The 26,337-nt window shown below is 40.1% G+C and overlaps 1 protein-coding gene across 5 annotated transcripts in view; it reads right to left on the reverse strand.

Moving 5' to 3' along the window:
* Positions 1–767: 767 nt before the first annotated feature.
* LOC132892043 (activin receptor type-1C) overlaps positions 768–26,337 on the reverse strand; it is a 106,805-nt gene continuing 81,235 nt past the window's right edge. For 3 of the 5 annotated variants that reach the window (XM_060930367.1, XM_060930364.1, XM_060930366.1), the window contains 5 exons: positions 24,201–24,357; positions 17,165–17,289; positions 11,506–11,636; positions 11,202–11,297; positions 768–817 (listed from right to left, as the gene is read on the reverse strand). In XM_060930367.1, coding sequence (XP_060786350.1) covers positions 776–817; positions 11,202–11,297; positions 11,506–11,636; positions 17,165–17,289; positions 24,201–24,357 — 551 coding nt within the window. In that variant the 3' untranslated portion in view covers positions 768–775. Of the gene's footprint in view, positions 818–4,327; positions 11,298–11,505; positions 11,637–17,164; positions 17,290–24,200; positions 24,358–26,337 lie in introns of those variants that run through there. The other 2 variants (XM_060930368.1, XM_060930365.1) reach the window with 1 other exon arrangement.

Raw genomic sequence — 26,337 nt, forward strand, 5'->3', positions numbered from 1 at the left:
TCCACGGCCCATAGATTGAGAAACACCGCACTAGAGGATAAATACCTGGAACTCCCCACTAGTCAGACAGAACTGAAGAAGCCTTTCGGATGAGAGGTGAAACATCTTCAAGGATTTCAAGCAAGTCCAGTTGCCTTCTTTAGCACCTATGGTTTAGGGATGAAGATATTCCCTCAGTTGATATTTTGATGATGGAGGTAGAGAACACATCACTCCAAAATCTCTGGCAGGCGTTCGGTTAGAGTAGGAGTTTTGGATTGATCTGATCGAGAGTGCTCTATACTACGATCATGAAAACACTAATAAAGGGAATATGTTTTGAAAGAATGGTGCTCCATCATTGTAAATTATTTCAACAAGGCTCGTTGCTGGTTCCTCAGGTTTCTTTCAAAATTTTATAGTCTATAATTATTAAATCAGCTTCTGCATAAAATATTAAATCAACATCTCTCTATATTTCCCATGCATTTCGCATATCTCTTGATTTCGCATATTAATTATATGTTCCACAATAAACAACGCCAAATCAGGAAAAGTTGGGACAGTATGTTGAAATTGAAATTAAAATTGAAAACAATGATTGGCAAATAATCTTTGACCTGTACTGCACTCAAAACAATACAACAGCACATTATTTGATGTTTTACCTCATGAATTTTATTGTTTTTTCAAAATAAACACATTTCCATTTTGAGGCTTGCAACACATTTCAAAAATAAAATGTGTCCCATTCTTCCTGCAAACAGGTCTGAAGGTGTGCAACAGTATGGGGTCATCACTGTCCAGTGGCGGCTGGTAGTCTTTCAAACAGGGGAGGCTGGCCGGTTACGATATTTCCAGATTTTAAAAGAAAAAAAGAAAAAACACATCAATTTTGCCCATACTCTTGCCTCTGATCTGGCTGATTGTTGGCAGGGTCACAAACTGTGAAATAACAGGTTCTTTTGGCTCATTAGCCTACTGTCCAATATACATGATGGTGGTGTTGGGGGGGGTATATTTTAACATTTTATATTTTAAAATTGTGGCATGTTGTTTAAAAATTGATCATTATTGAAAGCAGCTCTTTGTCAGGAACCTCAGCAGTAACAGCAGAGTGTTCTGGAATAGGCACAAGCACTGACCTTGGAAAGCCAAACATAGAGCTGGGTGCCACACATTTCATTCAATGACACTTTCCCTATATTTTACTTATTTTGACTGAGAAATGTTTTATTGACAATTTTGATAACCCTTCACTTTTAATCCAGGTCTGTAGTGTGAAATGTTCTCGGCTGTGTTTTTGTTTAAAAATGTTTTCCAAATTGTAGCTGTGTTTAATTCATATCCAGAGAAATATATATTCCAATATAATATACTCAGCATAAACATTTTAAATAGATTCTATATTTTTGGTCCATCCATGACATATTACTAAAGTAGCCTATTTACTGTTGTTGATGTGGGTCACTTGCTGTTAGCCAATTCACTTTCTCGTACCAGGAGAGCTGAAAGGAACGAGTATTATTCCCTACCTTTTTCACCAAGTCAATTTGAGGCGTTGGTCTACCCTGCTCTTTAATTTTAATTTTTTCCTCGAAAGGAAGACTGGCAAATGGCTTCGCCAAAATTAAATCAGCAATGCTTGGCATCCGTGCGCAGCTTTCTTGCTAGCTGACTAGCCCCCTCAAGTTCAAGTTCAGTCACTCAAATAAACGAAATTTCTGGAACTAAGATAGCAAACTTGACAACACTATGTTTACACTTTATTTACAATTAAAATATATACAAACTAAAGCTGGTAGAAACCATATGTAATGAATGAAATCGAAATGTAAGCTGATCTCTTACAATACACCACAGCACTTGCGAATCCGCATGGGACTGAACTGAAATTCACCGCTGCCTGTCTATATTTGAAACGAGCTGTCAATCAAAGAAAATATCCAGCCGCTTTCACCAATCACCAGTCTCCTCGCGGAAAGCTTTGCCATGTCCCTCCCACTGTGAGGCTGGGAGTCTGTGGGAGTCCGTGGGCAGGCGTTTTCGCAGTATTTGTCCAATAATCATCTTGCATTTTGATATTGAAAAGCACATAACTCCCAAATGCCATTGAAGTCCACTGAGGCTGGGCTGCATCGCGTTGTCACGAGGGGGAAAAACTCACGCACACATTAGGCAAACTGGGGAAAGTTATAACGGAATGATTTCGCACTGTAGTTGGGTTGAGCACATATATTTCTATGATTCTGGATCTGAAATAGCAATGTTATAAGGTCGGCTATAACATAAGCCTAGCGCAATTCATCCTACACGATGTTCGTCATTTTTAGAGGAGGCTGAGCCTCCCTCGTTGTCTTAGAGCAATCGCCCGTGTCACTGTCATATTTTTCGTTTCAAAATTCTCCACATATTCTCTACTGGGGACAGATGGGACACACCCTCCTCTTCCACATCCACGCCTTTGTAATGTGTGCAGAATGCGGTTTTACATTGTCTTATTGAAATCTTCCTGGAAAAGATGTCATCTTGAAGGCCGCATACGTTGCTCTAAAATCTCAATGTACTTTTCTGCATTAATGCTCCATCACAGTAGTGTAAGTTACTTTTGTCAAGGGCACGGACACAACCTCATACCATGACACACCCTGGCTTTTGGACTTGTTCCTGGCAACAGTCTGGATGGTCCTTTTTGTCTTTGGTCCAGAGAACATGGTGTCCATTTCTTCCAAAAAAGACCTGAAATACTGATTCGTCCGATCACAATACATGTTTCCACTGTGTGATGGTCCATCCCAGATGCCTCCGAGCCCAGAGAAGTCAATGGCAAATCTGGATACACTTAACATAAGGCTTCCTTTTTGCACAGTCAAGTTTTAACTGGCATTTGTGGAACTCCGTGGAAATCCGTATTGTAGCTTGACAAAGGTTTGCCAAAGTAATCCCAAGCCCATGTGGTTATATGAGCTATAGATGAATGAAGGTTCTTGATGCAGTGCTGTCTGAGGGATTGGAAATCATGGGTGTTCAGCTTAGGCTTGAGCCCTTGCCCCTTACACACTGAAATTCCTCCAGATTCTGGGTGAAACATCCGAATCCGTTCCTATCTTTCTTTGAGGGACATTGTTTTTAAACATTTCAATAATTTTCTCATGCATTTATTGGCAAACTGGATATCCTCAGCCCATCTTCGCTCCTCAAAGACTAGGCCTTTCCTGGATACTGATTTTGTACCAAATCATGATTACAGTCACCTGTTGACATCACCTGTTTCAAATCACATCATTATTTAATTGTTTTATCTCCTTACTCGCCCTAAATTGCCCTAGTTCCAACTTTTTTGGAATGGGTTGCAGGCCTAAAATGCAGGAATGGATGTATATTAACAAATGAAATCAAGTTGACCGGAGAAAATTTGGATTCGTAAAGTCTGCAATGAAATAGAAGTCAAAGTAAATTTAGAAATCACTGCTTTCTTTTTTCATTTGCATTTTTTCATACCATCCCAACTTTTTCTCATTTGGGGTTGTACTGTATGTTTTGTGCATTATAGTGAACATGTATAATTTATCAGAACCCATTTGGGACCCTGCCTGGCTTGAAGATGGTGGATGTTACATGAATAGTTGGTAAAACGAAATAAAATAAAGCTAAATATCAGACATCACTCTGGGTAAGCAGACATTCTTCATTCAGGATTCAGTACATTCTATATTCAAAAACTTACATACATACAACTTGAGCAACTCTATAGTGCATGCTGCTCTATAGTGCAATGAGAGGAAGCAGAAATATGAGTGCTCATATAGTACAATATTATTTACACACCTGTATGATTAGCATATTAGTCACCCAACCTTAAAAGGCTTCAAATCATAGTTGTACTTTTATGAAAGTACACATGATATTGCACTTCATATCAGTGAACATACAGCTGAGTTGTACGAATAAAACAGATATACAGACAATACATGGACTTTAAGGAGAAACGCAACGGCCCTACACCAATTCAGCAAAGAAAAGTAAATGCTCTTGGGTGGATCTACATTCTCTGCAAAGCTGTTAGTATTTTTTTTCCTCGTGTTTAAAAAAATAGCATTGTTTCACAGGAAGTCACACTTGTTATATGGAAATGTTTTTGCAGTGCAAATGAAAGTGATAGTACTGATATGGAAAAAAAAATCTAAAATTCAAAGGTTTAAAAATAAAACTGTCCTAAAATAAATGTCCTCATATGGTATTTCTGAAAGAAAGTTTAATTTCTGGGGAGAATTTTTTTTTTTTTTAATTCAAAGCAATGCATTAAAAAAAAATTCATGGTGCAAATTGCATAAATCAAATTCTCCAACCAGGACACGTGTTTTTAAACTATACATAATACATTCTGATATTTTGGTGTGCGCATGAAAAAAATTTTGATTGCATGTTTGGTTTGTGCATTGCATGATTAAATGGTAATTAAGTAATCCATATAGCTATTGTTTCCTAATCAATCAATCAATCCTTTGTCTCATAAGTGTTTTGCTCAGTAACAATAACAATCCACATATACATAAAGAATACACTATATACGTATTACACCAACCAAAGCAGTTATGGCACACTGCTTAAGATGTGTGACTTGACGCATTTGGCACTTCGAGAAAGCACATGAGGTAGCAATCATCTTTGTATTCTGAAAGATTCAGAGAGTACAACTTGAACAGCAAAGCAGAATGAAAGTGATAATAGCAGCAAGTTAAAATGATACCTTTTTGCTGCAGCTCATGCTGCTGAAGTTTCTGATAGGGCGTAATTTTGGGTAGGGACGCTAGGGACGTGTCCCTATCGATATTCAGCCGCTACTGTGTAATCACGATCGATAAAACCGATGTCTTAACCTGAGCAATGATTATATGGCACACAAAGGGTTAAATGTATGACACTGCTAATAATCCCCCCTCTAACGCAGATATCATTCTCTGATTAGCTACCTGTTTCTCGCTAGCTTACATGGTTGGCTATCCCAGCTGTCACTCCATCTGCTGTAAAAGCAGCACACTTCCCACAGCAGCCGTGACTACCTGCCCATCAACCCCCCGTATCTCGGACGTACACACCTGACCTACCCCACGCACCTCCCACTCTCCGTCAGCCTACAAATTGAGCTGGACTTCGATGTCCACGCATGCTTGCCCTACGACTCGCATGCTGACTTGAGGATCATAGATGACGGCCCCCCTCCCAAGAAACGAGACATTCGTTCATTCTTCTTCAAAGTCAAGAATGTAAGTGCAGGGTTTCCGTCGAGCTTTAAAAACTCAACAAAATCCTTTTGATGTATGGAAACCCTTCATAAAAGTATCGCTGCGGTTCCTTAGGCAGGTTTAGCAACGTGACAGGACGCATCAGAGCTAGGCTACTGCATAGCTGCAGAGAAAAGGAATGCTGGAGCAATGTAACTTGGTGTTAGATAATATCCTCGATGAATGAATGTTAAATTTATAGACCTAATGGTTTTACAGAATGTAAGTAGTCAGATGTAGGCTACTGCATGGCCATGCAGATGTGCGACTTGCATTTCAGAATCAACAGCGTGACAGCCGCTGAGTCTGCTGCGTTCACCGTTTTACAGAGACCTCTTTCGACTACTACTAGGCTAGGCTAGATACAACAAATCCATGGTCCTTTACTGCCACCTACAGACGAATATTGGTAACTGCCTTGGATCACTTTTGGGTCCCCACCAATGTCAAAATCAAAAGTTACTCCCTTGGCCCCGTGGGTTAGAGCTTTAAAGGAGCAGGTCCATGAAGATTAATTATGATGCTTCAGCCAATAGTATGAGTCGGAAATGAGTTTAACTCGAACATAAACGCCTGTTTTTCCATTTGACGAATAATATACATTCACTTTAATAGGAACACATGTACCTGTCACCTGGTCTATGGTGAGCCTGTGCCTACTGTATATTCACCGTAATTCCTGTTCTTATGTGAAAAGAGTGGAACTCAATGTGGTCTCTTGGTGTTGCAGCTTCAAGACTTGACAAGTTGTGCATTTTGAGATGCTTTCCTGCTCACAACTGTTGTAAAGAGTGGTTATTTGACTTATCATAGCCTTCCTGTCAGCTCGAACCAGTCTACTCTGCCCTATGTCTGGCTGGAGTCTCATCACATCGCTCCTGTAGAGGACGGCCCCATATGGACAGTTGAAAGTCGCACTTGGAAGACGCTCTGGACACTTATAGTTTTGCTATGATATCTGAGGACTTCAGTTGACTTGCTAACTTTAGCACTGCAGTTGTTATGAACAGTTTTGCACTCAAGTTTCCATCAATGAACAGTTTATAACTTATAAAAACAGACTTCATGTTAAAACTATAATGAGTTTCCTGGTTACACAGTGATACTTTGTGACTCTATAGGACACTGTTATAGAAGCGAGTTGTTTATAAATCACGCTATCTGTTATCACCCAAATGAGGATGGGTTCCCTTTTGAGTCTGGTTGCTCTCGAGGTTTCTTCCTCATGTCGTCGGAGGGAGTTTTTCCTTGCCACTGTCGCCACAGGCTTGCTCATTGGGGATAAATTAGCTAATATTTAAAGTGTTTAACTTTCTGTAAAGCTACTTTGCGCAATAGACAATGTCTATTGTTAAAAGCGCTATACGAATAAACTTGACTTGACTACTCCAGCCATTCTACTCTGACCTCTCTGAGGAGTTTCTACCTGCAGAACTGCCAGTAGAAGTTTTTTTTACTTTTGGTCTTTCGCACTTTTCTGTTTAAATACAACATTACATTATAGTCATTTAGCAGACGCTCTTATCCAGAGCGACGTACAATAGTACCCTGGCATACTCACAGCAGTGGGCGGCCCAGGGAGCAGTTGGGGGTCGGGTGCCTTGCTCAAGGGCACGTCAGCCATTCCTGCTGGTCCAGGGAATCGAACCAGCCACCTTTTGGTCTCAAAACTGCTTCGCTAACCTTTAGACCTAACACTATAGACTATTCTGTATGAAAATCCCAGGAAATCAGCAGTGTCTGGAAATACTCACCAACCATGCCATGGTCAAAGTGACTAAGATCATTTGTTTCCCATTCTGATGTGAACATTTTTAACTAAAGCTCAGGCTGTATCTTAAGCATTACACCGCTTCCCTATGACTGGCTAATTATATCATGGTTTGAATGTACAAGTGTTCCTAATAAAGTGATAGATTCATATCGAAATTATCTTATCTGTTACGTAAAATCTATCAGCCCCTTTACCGTGTCCATCAATGGAATGAGACCGATGAGACAATGTGACCACAACTGATATTATATGGTTGGTGGATCATTCTCAAGACAGCACTAAGAGTGACACGATCGTGTGTGTGGTCCTGTTACAAGTGTGAGATGGAAAGCCGGGATTGTTTTAACATGAGATCTCTACGACTATAACATGTAGGTTGATCACGCAGGACATACACAAGTGTGTAAATTAGTATAGGTTTAATTAGGAGAAAATCACTGCACGTGTCAAATGGAAATAATCTGGGATAATCCATAATCGTAATCTGAAGAACAAGAAACCGTCCAAATCAGGAAACATGAAAGTGTCAAACGTGCCACTTGGGATATATGGTTTAGACTTAATGCATGGCAAGACTTCGTAATGAGACAATAAATCAACAGGGGATTTATAGACAAACTATTCATGGACTCAGCTGGGAACAGGTGCAATGATGGTACAAGAAGTGGAGATGAGACCAAAACAGAAATAATTACAAACAGGAATGCAACAGGGGAAACCATGACAACACCTTTGTACACCGACAACACAGACGTCTGGTGGCTGCTGCTGCTGCGATCTACAAGATGCACACAAGCTGATGCCCACCAGACCTGAAGAGGATAGTTCCTCAGCCGTATGTGATCAGACGTGCAACTCGCACGAGCATATTCATGCCAAGTCATGCACTCACTGAAGCAGTCTCAAGAACCTACTCCACAGGCAGGACCTTCTTCCACACTGCGGTCCGTATTTAGAATTGACTCTCAGACAGCATAGTTGGAGAGATTAGTGACGATAGCTTTCAGTCTTTCCAAACTCATGTTCATCACTATTTGCTTTCCGTACTGTGATCTTGTGGACTTCTTGGCTGCTGTGAACCATTGATTGATTGATTGGCCCTTTTGGTTTACCATTACTGTATAGTGCTTGTGAGCTCTGCAGCTCAGGGCCCAAATATATCTCTGACATGCTTGTGATATATGAACCTTCTAGGACTCTGAGGACATCTGGGGCTGGTCTACTGACCGTCCCAAGGGTTAGAACAAAACATGGTGAAGCAGATTTTATCATCGTGCTGCACAAACCCTGGAATAACCTCCCAGATGATGTGAGACGAGCCCTGACTCTGACCAATTTTAAGACAAAACAAAAAACATTGCTTTTTTTTTTTTATACTGCCTACTCCACCCTGTAATGACTACTATTTTATCTCTCTTCTTTTTTTTTTTTTTAAAGGTAGACTGCCTTTCAGATTTTTCAAGTGTAGGTCATAAAAATAATTTTCCCGACAACCAATTATTTTTGTTTAGTGGACCCAAAGCTAACTGAATTCGAATCACAGACTTCCAATTTTATTACTGTAGGTTTTTTTAATAGAAGAATTAATGAATTTAGGGCCACATGGCCCTAAATTCTCCGCTATTTTTTCCTGCTTCACCATACTACATCATGCATCATGTGGTGGGCTTTCCCGGTTTGCGCAAGGCATTGTGGGATTCAAATTTGAAACAGGAGAGAAAAATGGAGTATGTAAGTGTGCGAATGAAACGTGAAAGACCAACTACAGCAACGGAAAGTGAGAAGAAAAGACATTATATTATATCCGAAGGAAAGGAAACGCAGGACCAAACTAATAAATAATCAGCGCTCAGCAAGCACCTCGGTGTGATCAGCTGTTTGTTTAGCGACAGAATGATGGAACTGTCAGTGCACGGTCAAAAGTAAAGGAGAACTGAAGGCAATATTTTTTTACTATCAAAATTCTCTTTCTCATTTTATTAAATATCGGAATGCATTTCTGATCGCTATTTTGTCGCTGTTCTGAGTGTTTGAAATATGCTCTGTAATATATCAGTCCATATGTCAAAGCAATGGCCGTAAACGAGATTCGTTGAGACCTGTGCGAGACATCGTAGGACGGAAGTAAAACGTACAGCGGAAATCAAAGCGACCAACATCTGCCAAAGCTGTCAAAAGACGCACGCACCCTCTTTCGAATGCTGGCGCAATCAAGCCGGACGTTTTGTTTGTTTTGATAGCAATCAGGAAAGTCTGAAAAAGTAGGCAGTAATCATCATTTAAACTCATTTTTTTGCAATATTTCGTTTGGAAAACAGCTTTCAAAATGGCGGCACTGACACCTGGCTGACACTTCACGTTTCGAAGTCTCGCACAAGTCTCGTGAAGATCGTGCGGATAAGCGACGCCTGCCGTGGACCAAACGAACTAAATTCAACACGGCTGAAAACCGAATAGGCCGATAAGTATAATATTTAATTGCATTTAGTTGCCAATACGAGTCACGATATAAGGTTACTGAAACCGAAAACGTAATTGAATAACACGTTAAGAAATAAAACAAGTTTAAAAATGCATATGAGCTGATATCCTAGTAGTAGAGTAACCAATCAGAGCACGCGATTACTCATATCCAGTGAATGTGAATAGGATAAATATAATATATATATTAGTGCTGTCAAGCGATTAAAATATTTAATCGCAATTAATGTTGCGACTGTCATAGTTAACTCGCGATTAATCGCAATTTAATCGCACATTTTTGTCACATGAAAAACCATTGTAATTCTCTTATCAGCATAAAAAAGTGAATGGGCTTGCTTTGTACCAATGTTTTTTTTTTTAATTGCAGAGCATAACACGTCTTGTCACAGCCACTGCAAAGTCGGGCTGGAGCCGCCGATGGGAAAACGAAACCTAAGCCGAGCGCCGTGGCTCTTCGTCCCGAGGCACGGGGCTAGCGCGCCATGCCCGCACTGGTTCTTTGGGGGGAGGGCAGAGGACTCTGGCTGTGCGTGGCGTGGCATTACAGTCTAGCTGCTATCGTTTTTCTAAGCAAAGTCTCTGTTCCAAGTTCCTGGCAGTTTCAAAAGCTTATGAAAAACCTACATCATGTCACAGAGCGTTAATCTTGCGATAAAAAAAAATTATCGCCGTTAAAATTGAGTCAAGTTAACGCGATAATAACGCGACATTTTTGACAGCACTAATATATATATATATATTTTTTTTTTTAAACACCACATTTTGTGTCAATCTCACATCAGTGTCAATTTCTGACTAAAGTAGTACAGGATATTTTCGTTTGGTGGACTTCTAGCAGTGAAACCCCAGCAAAACTGTTCCGCCTGGTACACTCATACCGGGATCGCACATGCTACCATGTCACTTTCTCAGTGGTCCTGAAAATGCATCACCACACGAACAATATTTGCTCAGTCATGGTCTTACAACGGTCCCTTTCCACTGATGGATGTGGACTTGAGCAGACCAACACATGAGTCATTGTAGACTGACAAATGTGTTGTAGTTTAACCTGATAAAATGGTCAATAAGGGTAGTAGCTGAACATAATATACTGGCAACTCAGTGTACTTCGTTAACACATTAACAGTCACATTAATGTGTTAAGGAAAGATGCCAAGTCTGATTGGGTACAATCTTTTTTTCTTTTGCAACTTTTCAATGTGCTGCAGCAGGTACAGAAACATGAAAAACGACTGGAGGAGTGAAGAGTAGAAGAGATGAGAAGAGATAAGATAAAAGGAAATAAGAGACTGTGAAGGAAAAAATATATATACAGAGAAGAGAGAAAAGAGATGAAGAATAAAGTGGAAAAAATAGGCAGTGTTTAGTAGGTCATCCAGATAACGACTGAATTCTTGCTTGTATGCAAGTTCACAGTTCCTCTGCAAACTCCCTGCATCTTCTGCATTCTCGAAACGAAACCAGGTTCACTTTGAGCAGCTCAGAATCCTTTTCACTCTCAGTCACTGCGCAGAAGGAAGGCTCCACTGCTACACGCTGGAGTGTTTGGCATCACAAACGCAGAGTTTTGAAATGTGGTCCCTTAATTAGTGATGAAGGGCTCACTCAAAGGTCATCAGCACCTTTGAGCAGGTAGTGTGTGTGTGTTACTCTTTAACGTCCTTCACAACTGTCACCTGGGAGATGGTTTTCTTCACACGTAGCGCAGTGAGGCGAGCGGCCGAGTTAGCGTACCAGCACTCCCTCATGATTTTACCCATCACTCTCAGGGCCTGAGTGCGCACACACACACACACACACACACACCTCTTAAAGGTCACCAAAGTGGACTAAGTGTACGTATTCCTAAAGGATATGTCCATGAATGCCATTTATTTATTAAATGTGCTCACTAAAAACACCAAACAGTCTGGAATTATTTTAAAGTGAATAAAAAACAGGAAAATAATAAACGATACTGACGTTTTTACGTCAGCCTACCTCACAGCTCTGCCACTGGTTGGGGATGTTAGGCCGCAGCTTCTGCTCACACACGACCCTCCTCATGTCCTCCACCGACGGATCTGAAGGCACCAGGTCATAATAAGGCAGCTGGAAATCCTCATGTATCCCTGGGGAAGGAGAAAAGCGCCGAACGGTATGAAATCTACTGTTTAAAAATAGTATTCTCATTTTAGAGATGGGGGCGGCACGGTGGTGTAGTGGTTAGCGCTGTCGCCTCACAGCAAGAAGGTCCGGGTTCGAGCCCTGCAGCCGGCAAGGGCCTTTCTGTGCGGAGTTTGCATGTTCTCCCCGTGTCCGCGTGGGTTTCCTCCGGGTGCTCCGGTTTCCCCCACAGTCCAAAGACATGCAGGTTAGGTTAACTGGTGACTCTAAATTGAGCGTAGGTGTGAATGTGAGTGTGAATGGTTGTCTGTGTCTATATGTCAGCCCTGTGATGACCTGGCGACTTGTCCAGGGTGTACCCCGCCTTTCGCCCGTAGTCAGCTGGGATAGGCTCCAGCTTGCCTGCGACCCTGTAGAACAGGATAAAGTGGCTAGAGATAATGAGATGAGATGAGATTTTAGAGATGCAAAGAGCATCCTGGACTTTGCATGGCTCCGTCATGGGTCGAGCAGGGTGAAGAATCTCCACAAGAGGGAGCTCTGACTGTATATTATTGGGTATACACTCACCAGCCACTTTATTAGAAACACCCATACACATCCACCTGCTGTGTTATCTTAATCAGCCGATCCCTTGACTGCAGCACGATGCATCAAATCATGCGGCTCCAAATCAAGACAAGCTAAATAATGGTCACAATGTTCAAACATCAGAATGGGAAAAACTGATCTCAGAGTGTGACTTTCTTTCTTTCACTGTGGCATGGGTGTTGGTTGAGCCAGATGGACTGATTTGAGTATTTCAGAAACGGTTGATCTCTTGGGGTTTTCACACAACAGTCTCTACACAGAATGGTACGAAAAACAAAAAAACACTGAGTGAGCAAGTGACAGTTCTGTGGATGGAAACAAACGCCTTGTTGATAAGAGAGCTCAGAGGAAAATGGCCAGATTGGTTCGAGCTTTTTGCCAGGAAGGATATAGTAACTCAGATCAACTCTTGACAGCCATGCACTGCACAAAACTGAAAACTGAATCTGAGGAGAAAATTCCTTAATACTAGTGAAATTAGGGGCGGCACGGTGGTGTAGTGGTTAGCGCTGTCGCCTCACAGCAAGAAGGTCCGGGTTCGAGCCCCGTGGCCAGCGAGGGCCTTTCTGTGCGGAGTTTGCATGTTCTCCCCGTGTCCGCGTGGGTTTCCTCCGGGTGCTCCGGTTTCCCCCACAGTCCAAAGACATGCAGGTTAGGTTAACTGGTGACTCTAAATTGACCGTAGGTGTGAATGTGAGTGTGAATGGTTGTCTGTGTCTATGTGTCAGCCCTGTGATGACCTGGCGACTTGTCCAGGGTGTACCCCGCCTTTCTCCCGTAGTCAGCTGGGATAGGCTCCAGCTTGCCTGCGACCCTGTAGAACAGGATAAAGCGGCTACAGATAATGAGATGACTAGTGAAAATATCTTGCTGCATAGACAGATAATTTTACTTGACAAAACATCTTGGAATAAGTTGGTTCCAATCAAGAACTAGTTTTAATAATCTCAGAGTTGATGTCTTGTATTCTTCTACACTGCAAAAATCATATCTTAACAAGTTAGAATATCTTGAATATAGTTGAAACGATCGAGCATTTCCTATGAGAAGAAAATAAGACACAAACTCTGAGATTATTAAAACTAGTTCTAGATTGGAACCAACTTATTCCAAGACGTCTTGTCAAGTAAAATTATCTGTCCATGCAGCGAGATAATTTCACTAGTGTTAAGGAATTTTCTCCTCAAATTCAGTTTTGCAGTATGGTGAGCAAAAAAGCATCTCAGCATGCAACAGCAGGAAAACACACTGGGTTCTAGTCCTGCAGCCAAGAACAGGGATCTTAGAAAGAATCAAGAACAAGTTCCTATTAAAGTGGCCGGTGAGTGTATAGCATGAAGCCATAAAAACAGGATCGGACAAAGTGTTTGCATTCCCAAACTGCATGTATGTGAGGTCAAAGGCTTAGAACACACCCCATACATAGACATTAACAAATGATGTTTGGTGTTTATAGACATTATAAACTCGGATCAGAGAGAGCTACTGATATTAGTAGTACTGATATTAGTGTGACTGATATTATCAGTTAAATGTGCATTTCTGACATTGAAATTAATGCTTTACTGCGCTAATTAGCCAAATACACTACCGTTCAAAAGTTTGGGGTCACTTTGAAATGTCCTTATTTTTGAAAGAAAAGCACTGTTCTTTTCAATGAAGATCACTTTAAACTAATCAGAAATCCACTCTATACATTGCTAATGTGGTAAATGACTATTCTAGCTGCAAATGTCTGGTTTTTGGTGCAATATCTCCATAGGTGTATAGAGGCCCATTTCCAGCAACTCTCACTCCAGTGTTCTAATGGTACAATGTGTTTGCTCATTGCCTCAGAAGGCTAATGGATGATTAGAAAACCCTTGTACAATCATGTTAGCACAGCTGAAAACAGTTGAGCTCTTTAGAGAAGCTATAAAACTGACCTTCCTTTGAGCAGATTGAGTTTCTGGAGCATCACATTTGTGGGGTCGATTAAATGCTCAAAATGGCCAGAAAAATCTCATCTCATCTCATTATCTCTAGCCGCTTTATCCTGTTCTACAGGGTCGCAGGCAAGCTGGAGCCTATCCCAGCTGACTACGGGCGAAAGGCGGGGTACACCCTGGACAAGTCGCCAGGTCATCACAGGGCTGACACATAGACACAGACAACCATTCACACTCACATTCACACCTACGCTCAATTTAGAGTCACCAGTTAACCTAACCTGCATGTCTTTGGACTGTGGGGGAAACCGGAGCACCCGGAGGAAACCCACGCGGACACGGGGAGAACATGCAAACTCCGCACAGAAAGGCCCTCGCCGGCCGCGGGGCTCGAACCCAGACCTTCTTGCTGTGAGGCGACAGCGCTAACCACTACACCACCGTGCCGCCGGCCAGAAAAATGTCTTGACTATATTTTCTATTCATTTTACAACTTATGGTGGTAAATAAAAGAGTGACTTTTCATGGAAAACACAAAATTGTCTGGGTGACCCCAAACTTTTGAACGGTAGTGTATGTACAGCCAGAACAGTGTCTCTCTCTCTCTCTCTCACACACACACACACACACACACACACACACACACACACAGCTGTCAGCCAGGGCAGCATGATGGTGTAGTGGTTAACAGTGTCACCTCATATTTAATTAGTGGAACTTCTTGCCTTCTTAATGTGCTCAACTAAATGAAGAGAAACAAGATCCATCATTACCTTAAGATATGAAGAAGTGTCTTTTAATTAATAAACATAATGAAAAAACATTGAATTAGAAGATGTGTCCAAACTTTTGACTGGTATTGTACATGTTTTTGGGAGGTAGAAGGAACCTGAAGAACCCTGAGGAACCCACATGGACGCAGGGAGAACATGCACAGAAACTCCACTTAGGACCCTGGAGCTGTGAGGTAGTGAAATTACTCACTGCACCACCCACATCTTTCTCTCATCCCCATTTTCTGCTGAAATTATTGCTAGCAGATTCTGCATTTAGTCACAGATCACATAACGGTCATAAACAGTATGTCAAAACAGGAAGTGATGTGTTGTTCCAGCATTAGTGTGTAAACAGAATGTACTATTTACTGGTAGTATGGTACTATACAGATTGGGACCCAAGTGTTTGACATCTAAATTGCAAAAGTCTGAGTTTGGATTTTGAAAAAAATAAAATAAAATAAATAACCCCAACCCTAAATTAAAAAAGCCATGCAAACAGGCAAACATTTAGAGAGGGTTTTTTTGTTTGTTTGTTTGTTGCCAAAACAAATCTGTAAACACAACTAGAGCGGCGGCTACAATTATCCGCACCTTAACGATCTTTTGGCTGTTGCAAAAGTAGAAAAGACTTTCAATACGTAAATTGTGCATGAATAATTACTCAAACTTACAGTGGGGAAAAAAATGAGTTGATTCCCAATTACTCAGCATATCAGATCACGTGACACTGTTCCACAATTATCGACACCTTTGTCCACAGTTATCGACACCGTTCCACAATTATCGACATCCAGATGATTATTATTTAAAAAAATAATCGGTATGTGGTATTTAGTTAACAAAACAGTTTTTATTTAAAATTTGTTTTACACAGACTTATATTTAGTACAAAATATATTTTATATAAATATATGGATGTTGGTGTTTACGTAAATGAGGAAGTAATTCTAATGTTTGTAAACAAATGAACTGATAATGTTTAACCTGCGTCAGAAAATCTTTTTGTTCCACTTTCTAAGTATTTTCGTAGATCACGTTTTGTTAATCAATCGTTGTTGTTTGTATTAATTTCTAGTTTTGTCGTTTACCAATAAATGTCAACAGGCGATTGAGATCGTAACCACATGACAATCCAGGTCAAAGGTCGCATGTCATTCCTCCAACCAAAATATAAAATGTCTACTGATATTGTAATATGTGGTCGATATTTACAACAAACTGCAAAAAAAAAAAAATTTCTGAATGGAATAGAAAAATCTGAATATTTCAAGCATGTAATTTTTTATATGCTTGGAATTTAATTCTGCTCTAATTCTATTTATTGCACTCGGATTCCAAATACTCTATAAACATTCCATTCTGTTATGAATCAGAAAAAAATTATTATAAATCACAGCACTTTTTTTTTTTTAAAGTACTTCATCTACTTCAACAATGTTACACAAAGATCAATACATAACAGTTGTAAACATCGCTTAATCCCACAGGGTGTCGATAATGGTGGACACCGGTGAAAGTGATCACTATTATTGACACCTCACGTGACTCTCAAACGCGCGCTTAGATACAAAACAGCGGCTGTCAAATGAAAGAGTAAGAAATAAAGTAGGTTTTGACGAGGAGATCATGAAATATCGGTGAATTTGATCAGTAAAAACATGTCCATGATCTTTCCACCCTGCTCACCTGCGATGATAACTTCCAGGTTTTCCGAAAAATTACTGATCGTGCTGAAAAAAATTCCATCTCAGGTAACGAGCTGTGTCATCAGCTGGGTCTTCCGGTTGATTGATTAACCAATAATAACTGTTGGAACTGAGACTCACCTTTGTAAAATTGATTTTTATTAGTAAATCTGAAAAAGTGTCGATAATTATGGACTGTCGATAATGATAGCCGCCGCTCTAATATACAGTATTTTCACCACATTTAAATCTGAATAAAATTTTGGTTAAAAGCTTGCAATTTCTGCATTTTTTCAGAAACATGCTGCTTGTTTTCATGACCTATGAATAAGTGATAGTGATGATAACCCGTGATAGCTGAAAACATTTTATCACATTTATATTGTTACCGATTAAATTGTAATAAACTAAGATTTTATATTATGAAACACAAAAGTGGGATCAAGTTCAGAATTCAGCATTTTTACTTTCGATTCTTTCCAAAAGACAAAAACAAGACCATTTGCTGTCACTGGTGATGACTGCAACTTCAGACGGTTACCACACACACCTCTGACTGAACATCTTCTGGCCAGCTCCCAGAACACCAGCCCCAGAGAATAGATATCAGCCCGCTTAAATGACTCGAAGCTGCTCATGTTAATGGTGTCATCCAGAATCTCAGGGGCCATATACCTACAAACACACACACACACACACACACACACACACACACACCAAATTCACGTACTGTACATCAAGATCTGTGTCAAAAGTGCTTCTGAGACAGAAGGTCTCAGAAACATGAAGAAACAAACATGCCCATATGGAAAAGATGTAGATAAATCTTATAAAATTTGTATGTCCTTTGTCTGAAACTTGTATGTAAAGCATACAACAGTGAAACCAGATATAAGATCCTTAGTAAATTTGAACAAAATGAAACTTGTATGATTTGCGTATTTATCAGAACAATACACTACCGTTCAAAAGTTTGGGGTCACTTTGAAATGTCCTTATTTTTGAAAGAAATGCACTGTTCTTTTCAATGAAGATCACTTTAAACTAATCAGAAATCCACTCTATACATTGCTAATGTGGTAAATGACTATTCTAGCTGCAAATGTCTGGTTTTTGGTGCAATATCTCCATAGGTGTATAGAGGCCCATTTCCAGCAACTCTCACTCCAGTGTTCTAATGGTACAATGTGTTTGCTCATTGCCTCAGAAGGCTAATGGATGATTAGAAAACCCTTGTACAATCATGTTAGCACAGCTGAAAACAGTTGAGCTCTTTAGAGAAGCTATAAAACTGACCTTCCTTTGAGCAGATTGAGTTTCTGGAGCATCACATTTTTGTGGGGTCGATTAAATGCTCAAAATGGCCAGAAAAATGTCTTGACTATATTTTCTATTCATTTTACAACTTATGGTGGTAAATAAAAGTGTGACTTTTCATGGAAAACACCAAAATTGTCTGGGTGACCCCAAACTTTTGAACGGTAGTGTATATGACAGTAATGCAAAAGTGGCCACTTTCAGGAGTAAATTATATTCCTTATATGATGCACAATACATGAAACAAACTGAAGGTGATGGAAAGTTAATTTTTTTTATAAGTTTCTTCCATTTCTTTTCCATATGGGGAAGTCAAAGAAAAGAAAAAGTGCTTAAGGACATGGACATGTGTGTTACACACAGGGACAAACACATACATCACCTCAACACTACAGACCAAAGATCACAAAACAGAGCAAATTCAATTTACTCAGGCAGACACTTACAGAGAACCAGGCAACACACACACACACACACACACACACACACACACACACACACAATAAAGAGCTAATGGAAACTGATCCCTGTATTCAGAGGCTGCACATATGGCCTGCTGTACGTAGCCGGGCAAAATGACTCAGTAATGGTGAGCTGATAGTCACTCACATTCAACAACAGGCAGTGAACTTTAAAATCAGGAATGAAAAGAAAGCATAGCAACTGCAGAATGTAAGTGTGAGGCACATCTGCTCTTCCTGAACATGAATCCATTATGTATGTAAAAAATAAAAATGCAGTTTTAACTTTTTTTCTTTTTTTTTTTAAATATGAAATCTTTCACCATCTCATTACCCCCAGGACACAGCATCCACAACATTAAACAGAGCTATAATCTAATACACTATGGCATAAGCAAATTGCTGCATTATTAAAGGAATAAAACAATTCAGTACATGCTGTTTTTGGAAAATAATCAACTTCAGTCACTTTACATTGGGTCACATCCCACCACTACACTCCTTACATACCTGGCATCTCATCTCATCTCATTATCTCTAGCCGCTTTATCCTTTTCTACAGGGTCGCAGGCAAGCTGGAGCCTATCCCAGCTGACTACAGGCGAAAGGCGGGGTACACCCTGGACAAGTCGCCAGATCATCACAGGGCTGACACATAGACACAGACAACCATTCACACTCACATTCACACCTACGCTCAATTTAGAGTCACCAGTTAACCTAACCTGCATGTCTTTGGACTGTGGGGGAAACCGGAGCACCCGGAGGAAACCCACGCGGACACGGGGAGAACATGCAAACTCCACACAGAAAGGCCCTCGCCGGCCACGGGGCTCGAACCCGGACCTTCTTGCTGTGAGGCGACAGCGCTAACCATTACACCACCGTGCCGCCCCATACCTGGCATATATTGGTATATAATATGGGTCATATGTTAATTTTAGAGATTACAATCCAATCCAATCACCAATTTGATGCGCCATATCAGTATCAGGCAGAGACCAAGACAAAAATAGATCAGCTATCATGGAAAAACAAAAAATTCTGGAACTGGAAATGTTAACGTATCAAGAGACTTGACTTTTTTCTTTTGGTAAAGGTGGCATATTATCCCCCTTTTCCACAAGTTGACACAGTTCCCTGAGGTCGTAATGAAATGTCTGTGAAATGCTTTGGGTAAAATACCACAAAGATAAAGCATCACAGATCCCGTCTAAACAGCCCTGTTCAAAACAGCTGATTTGAAGAACGGCCTGTTCCTTTAAATGATAATGAGCCACTGCTCACTCAACCCCACCCCCCTCTCCTGCCGGCCAATCAGTAAACCTTTCTTCATTAATATTCGATTCAAAAGGAAGTTCTCAAGCCATGAGTGGTGATACTAAGATGAGGAGGCGGGATAATTCTAATGATCTCCTTGTGACATAGCAGGAGGAGCCAAATCTGAACGGCTTTTTGAAGCACGAAAGAAACTGACTATGTCTTATTTCAGAGTTTATGGGTTGGGAGGCTCAAGATACCTAAATGCATGTGCACAAGCACTGGAAAAGTGAGATTTTTATATGTCCAAAAAAGTTGGGATGCTGTAAAACATAACAATGTGAAGATTTGCAAATCATCAAAACCCTATATTTCATTGAAAATGGTACAAAGGCAACATATCAAATGTTGAAACTGAGAAATGTTACTGCTTTTTGAAAAATATATGCTCATTTTGAATTTGAGGTCAGCAACACATTTCAGAAAACTTGGGACAGGAGCAACAAAAGATTGAAAAAGTTGTGTAATGCATAAAAAAAATAAAAAAAAAAACTAATTTGATTGATTGGCATCAGGTCAGTAAGATGATTGGGTATAAAAAGAGCATCCCTGAGAGGTGGAGTCTCTCAGAAGTAAAGATGGGGAGGGGTTCACCGCTCTGTGAAAGACTGCGTGGGCAAACAATGCAACAATTTAAGAATAACGTTCCTCAATGTAAAACTGCAAAGAACTTGTGGATCACATCATTTATGGTCCATAATATCATTAAAAGATTCAGAGAATCTGGAGAAATCTCTGTATGCAAGAGACAAGGCTGAGAACTGACATTGGATGCCTGTGATCTTCAGGTCCTCAGGAGACACTGCATTAAAAGCAGACACGTGTCTGTAGTGGAAATCACTGTATGGGCTCAGGGACACTTCAGAAAACCATTGTCTGTGAACACAGTTCATTACTGCATCCACAAATGCAAGTTAAAACCAGATATAAACAATATCCAGAAACACCGCCACTAGGGTGGTCCCGAAACGTATGGGAAAATTTTTTTTTACCAAAACATTCCGACCACCCTACCATTTTTTTTACATAGGTTAAAAGAAGGCAACAAGCAAAATTTCTGAAAAATTGGTTAATATTTAGAGGTGCCACACGAGGTTGCAAATCGGGTTAAGCCATTAACATTAGTTGGTGCGTAGACTGTTGCAGAGAAGATCTCAAACCCCCAAAAAGTCTCAGTTCTAGAGGGAATATGCCACTTCTATGAAAAAGAAGAGGCAGGAAGAGTTTTTAGACTGATAGAAGGTTAACTTTCATGCACTAAGGGGTTCTTAAACAATGAGCACTGATCGTAATATGCTGATGAAGTTGTGAATGTTTTTCTTTCTATGTTTTTCAGATGGCTAGCAACAGTAATACAAGTAGTACCGGTGGTGCAAAGCACAAAACCAGAAAGGACAATTATGTTTGGTTAATTGGTCCCACTTCCAAGGAACTGTCTGGGAGAAAGCTTCCTTCTGCTAGGGAAGTCCTTAGTGTGTTCTTTTATCTCCACAAGATACCAGAATACCGAAGGGTTTAGAAAATCACAGACAAATAATAGCTATTGTTGCTTTGAACACAGGAAGTTATATTACTGTATTGTTTGTATTAATATGAAACAGTTAATAAGCCACATTATTTTATATTGTGTCTTGAGTGAAAACTTTAATGGCTTTGTGGCTCCTCTAAACATTGTTCAATCTTAACCAAATTTCGCACAATAACTTCTTTTAGGCAATGTAAAAAAAAAGGTAAGGTGGTCGTAACAAAATCCTAAAAAAAAAAATTGGGGGGACCACCCTAACCGCCACCTTCTCTGGGCCTGAACTCTTTTATGATGGACTGAGGCGAAGTGGAAAACTGTCCCAAGGTCTGACGAATCAAAAGTAGAAATTCTTTTTAGAAATCATGGACCCCACATCCTCCAGGTTAAAGAGGAGAGGGACCATCCGGCTTGTTATCAGCAGGGTTTTTTCTAGAAAAATTTAGTATGAGGGCGGCTCACCATGGCGCGGGACCGGGGGAGGGGGGTATGGGGGGGGGGGGGGGGGGGATATGGTGCCGGTTGTCCCCCCCGCCGTGCAAAGCCTTTGAAAAATGCTCCAATGGGACATTCTGAGGCTATCTGAGAGGGAAATTGTAACAAATTGTCTGTCAACATTGAAAAAGAAAGAAGTCAGGCCAAAAAAAAAAAAAAAAAGTGTGTTTCCGGTAACATGAAATACTAAAATAAGGTCGGTAGGTAGGAAAGTTTTTTTTTCTTAATTTTTTTTATTTTGTTTGAAAAAATTAACACAAGTAAACATCTTACAAAATAGTATTTTGGCACAGAATCCTTTATACCACACATCATAATAAAATAAGTGTTTTAAATCTTTAAACGAATAAAAAAAAAATATCGCGAGAGTTCGAGTTATGATCTACGGAAGCGATATTTCATGATATTTTCATGTAATAACGTGAAAACACCTTATCAAGAAATAACGTGAAAATAACGTCCTAGGCTAGGCTACTTCCATTAAAAGCAGACGGCCTAGCGTAGCCTACTGTAGAACTTGGGTCGAGCAAAAACATGGCTGAATCCTGAATGACTCCTATTTGTATAAATAGGGGACTACATAGGCGGCAAAATGTAGTGTTTTTCCCTACCATGGAAGTGCACTTGTATACTGAAAAGGAAGCAATTTGCATTACAGCCTTGAATGAGGATTCAAAATGGCGGCTCGGCTCAGTTTATGCAGGAGGGCTGATAGAAGTGGCGAAACATTTTACTTTTTATCGTTTCTTTCACAACTTGAATGCGTTGAAACAAAAAATTATGACAAACTAACGCCGCTTACACTAAAATATCGAGGGAAATTTGTAATAAAAACTTTACGGTCGGCAATTTCGACGCGGAAATTCTCGATCGGTCGGGTTACGGGAAACACACTTTTTTTTTTTTATTTGGCTTAATCTTCTTCTGCCCCGGACAGTCTTTGGCTTTCTTCCGCTTCGTGCCGCGGGATGACATCTTTAAATGCCCAAGTGTCAACAAAAACAACTCGCGAACTACTTCTGTCAAAAGCTCCCGCGTCGGTGGGTGAAAGGTCATTCAGTCTCGAGAAATCTCGCGCTACAAGTCAGCTGACCTTGTATGTAACCCATGTTAAATCTCGCGAGAGCAGCCGCGACAAGTAAACAACTAAACAACATGGCGCCTCAGTCTGGAAAACGCCAATTCGGATTGTGTTTGGACCGTCTGGCGGTGTATCTACTATGATTGGAATATTTTTGGAGCAATTATAACGTATTTGATGATCAGACACATTGTCACGTAGTGTTGCTGGGACGTTTTCACGGAGTCGGTAAGGGGGCGTACGCCGAGAGTAAGAGGGCGCAGCGCCCCTGTTCCCCCGTTTAGACGAAAGCCTGATCAGTACACAGTTCAAAAGCCAGCATCTGTGATGGTATGAGGGGGCATTAGTGCACATGACATGGATAGCTTGTACATCTGGGAGGCATCATTAATACTGAATGATATAAACATGTCTCAGAGCAACATGCTGCCATCCAGACAAAATCTTTTTCAGGGAAGGCCTTCCTTCTTTCAGCAAGACAATACCAAACCACTTTCTGCACATATTAAAACTGCATGGCTCCATAGTAAAAGAGTGCAGGTGCTAAACTGGCCTGCTGCAGTCCAGACCTGTCTCCTGTTTAAAACATTTGGCGCATTATGAAGCGCAAAATATGACAAAGGAGACCCTGACCTGTTGAGCAACTGAAATTGTATATCAGGCAAGAATGGGACAACATTTCTCTTTCAAAACTACAGCAATCGGTCTCGTCATTTCCCAAATGTTTACAGAGTGGTGTTAAAAGTAGACATGATGCAACACAGTGGTAAACACGCCCCTGTCCCAACTTTTCTGAAATGTGTTGCTGACATCAAATTAAAAAATAAAAAAATTTTTAAAAAGAGCATATCTTTTTCAAAAAGCAATAAAATTTCTGTTTCAACATTTGATATGTTGTCTTTGTACCATTTTCAATGAAATATAGGGTTTCCGTGATGTGCAAATCTTCACATTCTGTTTTTATTTAGTTTACACAGCGTCCCAACTTTTTTGGAATTGGTGCTGTCAGTGATTTTTGTGTGGAAAAAACATTGTGAAGTGCTTCAGTTTAAAAAAAAAAAAAAAAAAAGCTTAGTAGTTTTTGCCATTGCCATCTCTAACTAATATGTTAAATAATATATAAATCAAGCTGCTCTGTCCATTGTGCATTTAATGAATAAAAAGTTTGTTTTAATTCTGACAATCATAAATCTATCATGCATTATATACAGATATACAGTAGGTAATTAAGCTATACCTACTGTATATCTTAATTATATGTGCTGCTGTTCTATTTGAAAACGTTTACAAATTTAAAAAAAAAAAAAGAAAAAATGGTGTTTCTAAGAATTCTAAATGTTTTTGCACCAGTATTTTAAGCATATTCACTGCTGCAGAGGGAGACACAGACCTCTTGGTGCCCACTCTGTGGTTCGCCGGGATGTCAATAGTGTTGGTGGTGGAGTCGTGTTTGACAGCCAATCCCAGGTCAGCAATAACTGCAGTGCTGTTCTTTTTCACCAAGATATTCTTGGACTTTATATCTCTGTGAGCAATGGCTGGTTTTCCTGAAAAAAAACCCCCACACATCTATGGTCACATCAGTCAGGTTCTTTTCAGATTTATAGGTTAAAGTTACAATCAAATAATTACACCCACACAATTTAAACACTAAACTGACACTAATTAAACCTACACAATGCTCCTGATCTGTCAAGACGTTTGGTGTCCAGCGGTTACTTCTTTAGTTCTTTTGGACTGTAGTTATGAGGCTCATAAGGCTAAAATGTAAGAGAAGCTTATAGTGTTCAGTTTCGCACCATGTCTATTGTCTTAAAGACATTGTACATCTGAAGTGATTCAGTTTTTTGTTGTTTTAAATTTCAGTGCCATGGCCTGATGGTTAGAGAAGCAGCTTTGGCACCAAAAGGTCACCGGTTTGATTCCCTGGACCACTAGGAATGGCTGAAGTGCCCTTGAGTAAGGCACCTAACCCCCAACTGCTCTGGGTAGGTTGTACGTCACTCTGGACAAGAACATCTGCTACATGCTTGTAATGTAATAAAAATAAATGTTTTATCTTTTACCACTACGCTAAATTGAATGCTCGATTCTGATTGGTCAGACGGTTTTGATTAATTTTCTATGACAGTATCTCTGACAGTGATCCAAATCACAGGTTTATATTAATACACTTGTTTGAACATATTGTATTCGAACCATATTGTGATATGGTGTTTCTATAGGAACAACTTGAATGGCAGACGAAAAGAAAAAAAAACGTATCACTGATATGGTGACGTTTCTGTAAGAAACCTTTTTTCATATTTTGTGGAAGGAGTCTTCAATATCAGCCCTTTTTAACAGTTGATAAGTTTTCCATGACTGGACAATAACATGAAAAGCTGTGAGGTTTTATTCCCTTATTAACGTGACTAGCTAAGACCACACACGTCAACCTTTGGTCAATCAAACCTGTATAACCAACCTCCAAAATCCTTATTTCCTTTATAAAATCCTTATAAGATGCAAATTAAAATAATTTACCTAAAATTTGAATGATAATTAACAATGATATATCCAAGTTACTTTTTATTCAATGTTAATAACAATAAACCTTCAGAATGAATACAAAGCTCCAATGTTTGACAAAAACACAAAGTGTCACTCTAATATTCTGAATTGTACTCCATGACAGCTTTTTTAGCACTCTGCACCAATACCTCACTAGGCTGCATGTCACAGCAAGTGTCTGTGTTGATCTTATACTGCAGTAGGCCAGGTCAGTGTGTCTGCATTCAGGTTCTTTCTGCTCTCTGTGTGCATCTTCCTGACTTGAGAGAAAACTCTCTCACAGTCAGCATTACTGTGGGGTAAACAGAGCACTGCCTAAATTGAACTAAAACTCCCACTACCTTGCGTTTTCTGTCTCTTCCAGTTGTTGGCATATCAGTTTTTGAGCGCGCAAATACTGTCATCAGTGGCTGATTTTGCCTTTGGCTTGCATTCCGCTGATGTAGTTTCGATTTGAAATGTTCCTTCACATCATACACTCCCGATGCTGCAACTTTGATGTCACGCACACACAGTGTGCAGTGTGCGTATTCTTCGTTTTTGGAGGCTGCTGGTTGGATTATGCCATTGAAAAGGTCCTTCCATTCAGAGAGAAACCTACCGCTGTATTGTGTTTTGAATTTCTTTGCCGGAGTGCCCATTCAGAATCTTTTCAGTCGCTACTGAAAGTCGCTCAGGTGGAAATACGCTTTTCAAACAAAATGTTACTTCACGGTTGGCGGGATTCTCGCAATGCGGTGTGCGCATGATCAGAAGTGGAACGAAGTCTCGCTACCACGAGATAACGCGCAATTTCATAAGACTCTTTACTGGCTGTCTGTGCTTTCTGTGGTGTACAGTACGTTTGTAAATGTTATGCGCTCTTTTATCATCGTGGGAATTGATTATAGCTCTAAATAAATATTGAAGTTTTTTTAAAGAATCCGTATAACTTTATTTGTACGCCCGTATACTACGTTTATTGAATCAAATCC

This window comes from Neoarius graeffei, chromosome 9 (assembly GCF_027579695.1).
Source record: "Neoarius graeffei isolate fNeoGra1 chromosome 9, fNeoGra1.pri, whole genome shotgun sequence".
Taxonomy (NCBI): domain Eukaryota; kingdom Metazoa; phylum Chordata; class Actinopteri; order Siluriformes; family Ariidae; genus Neoarius; species Neoarius graeffei.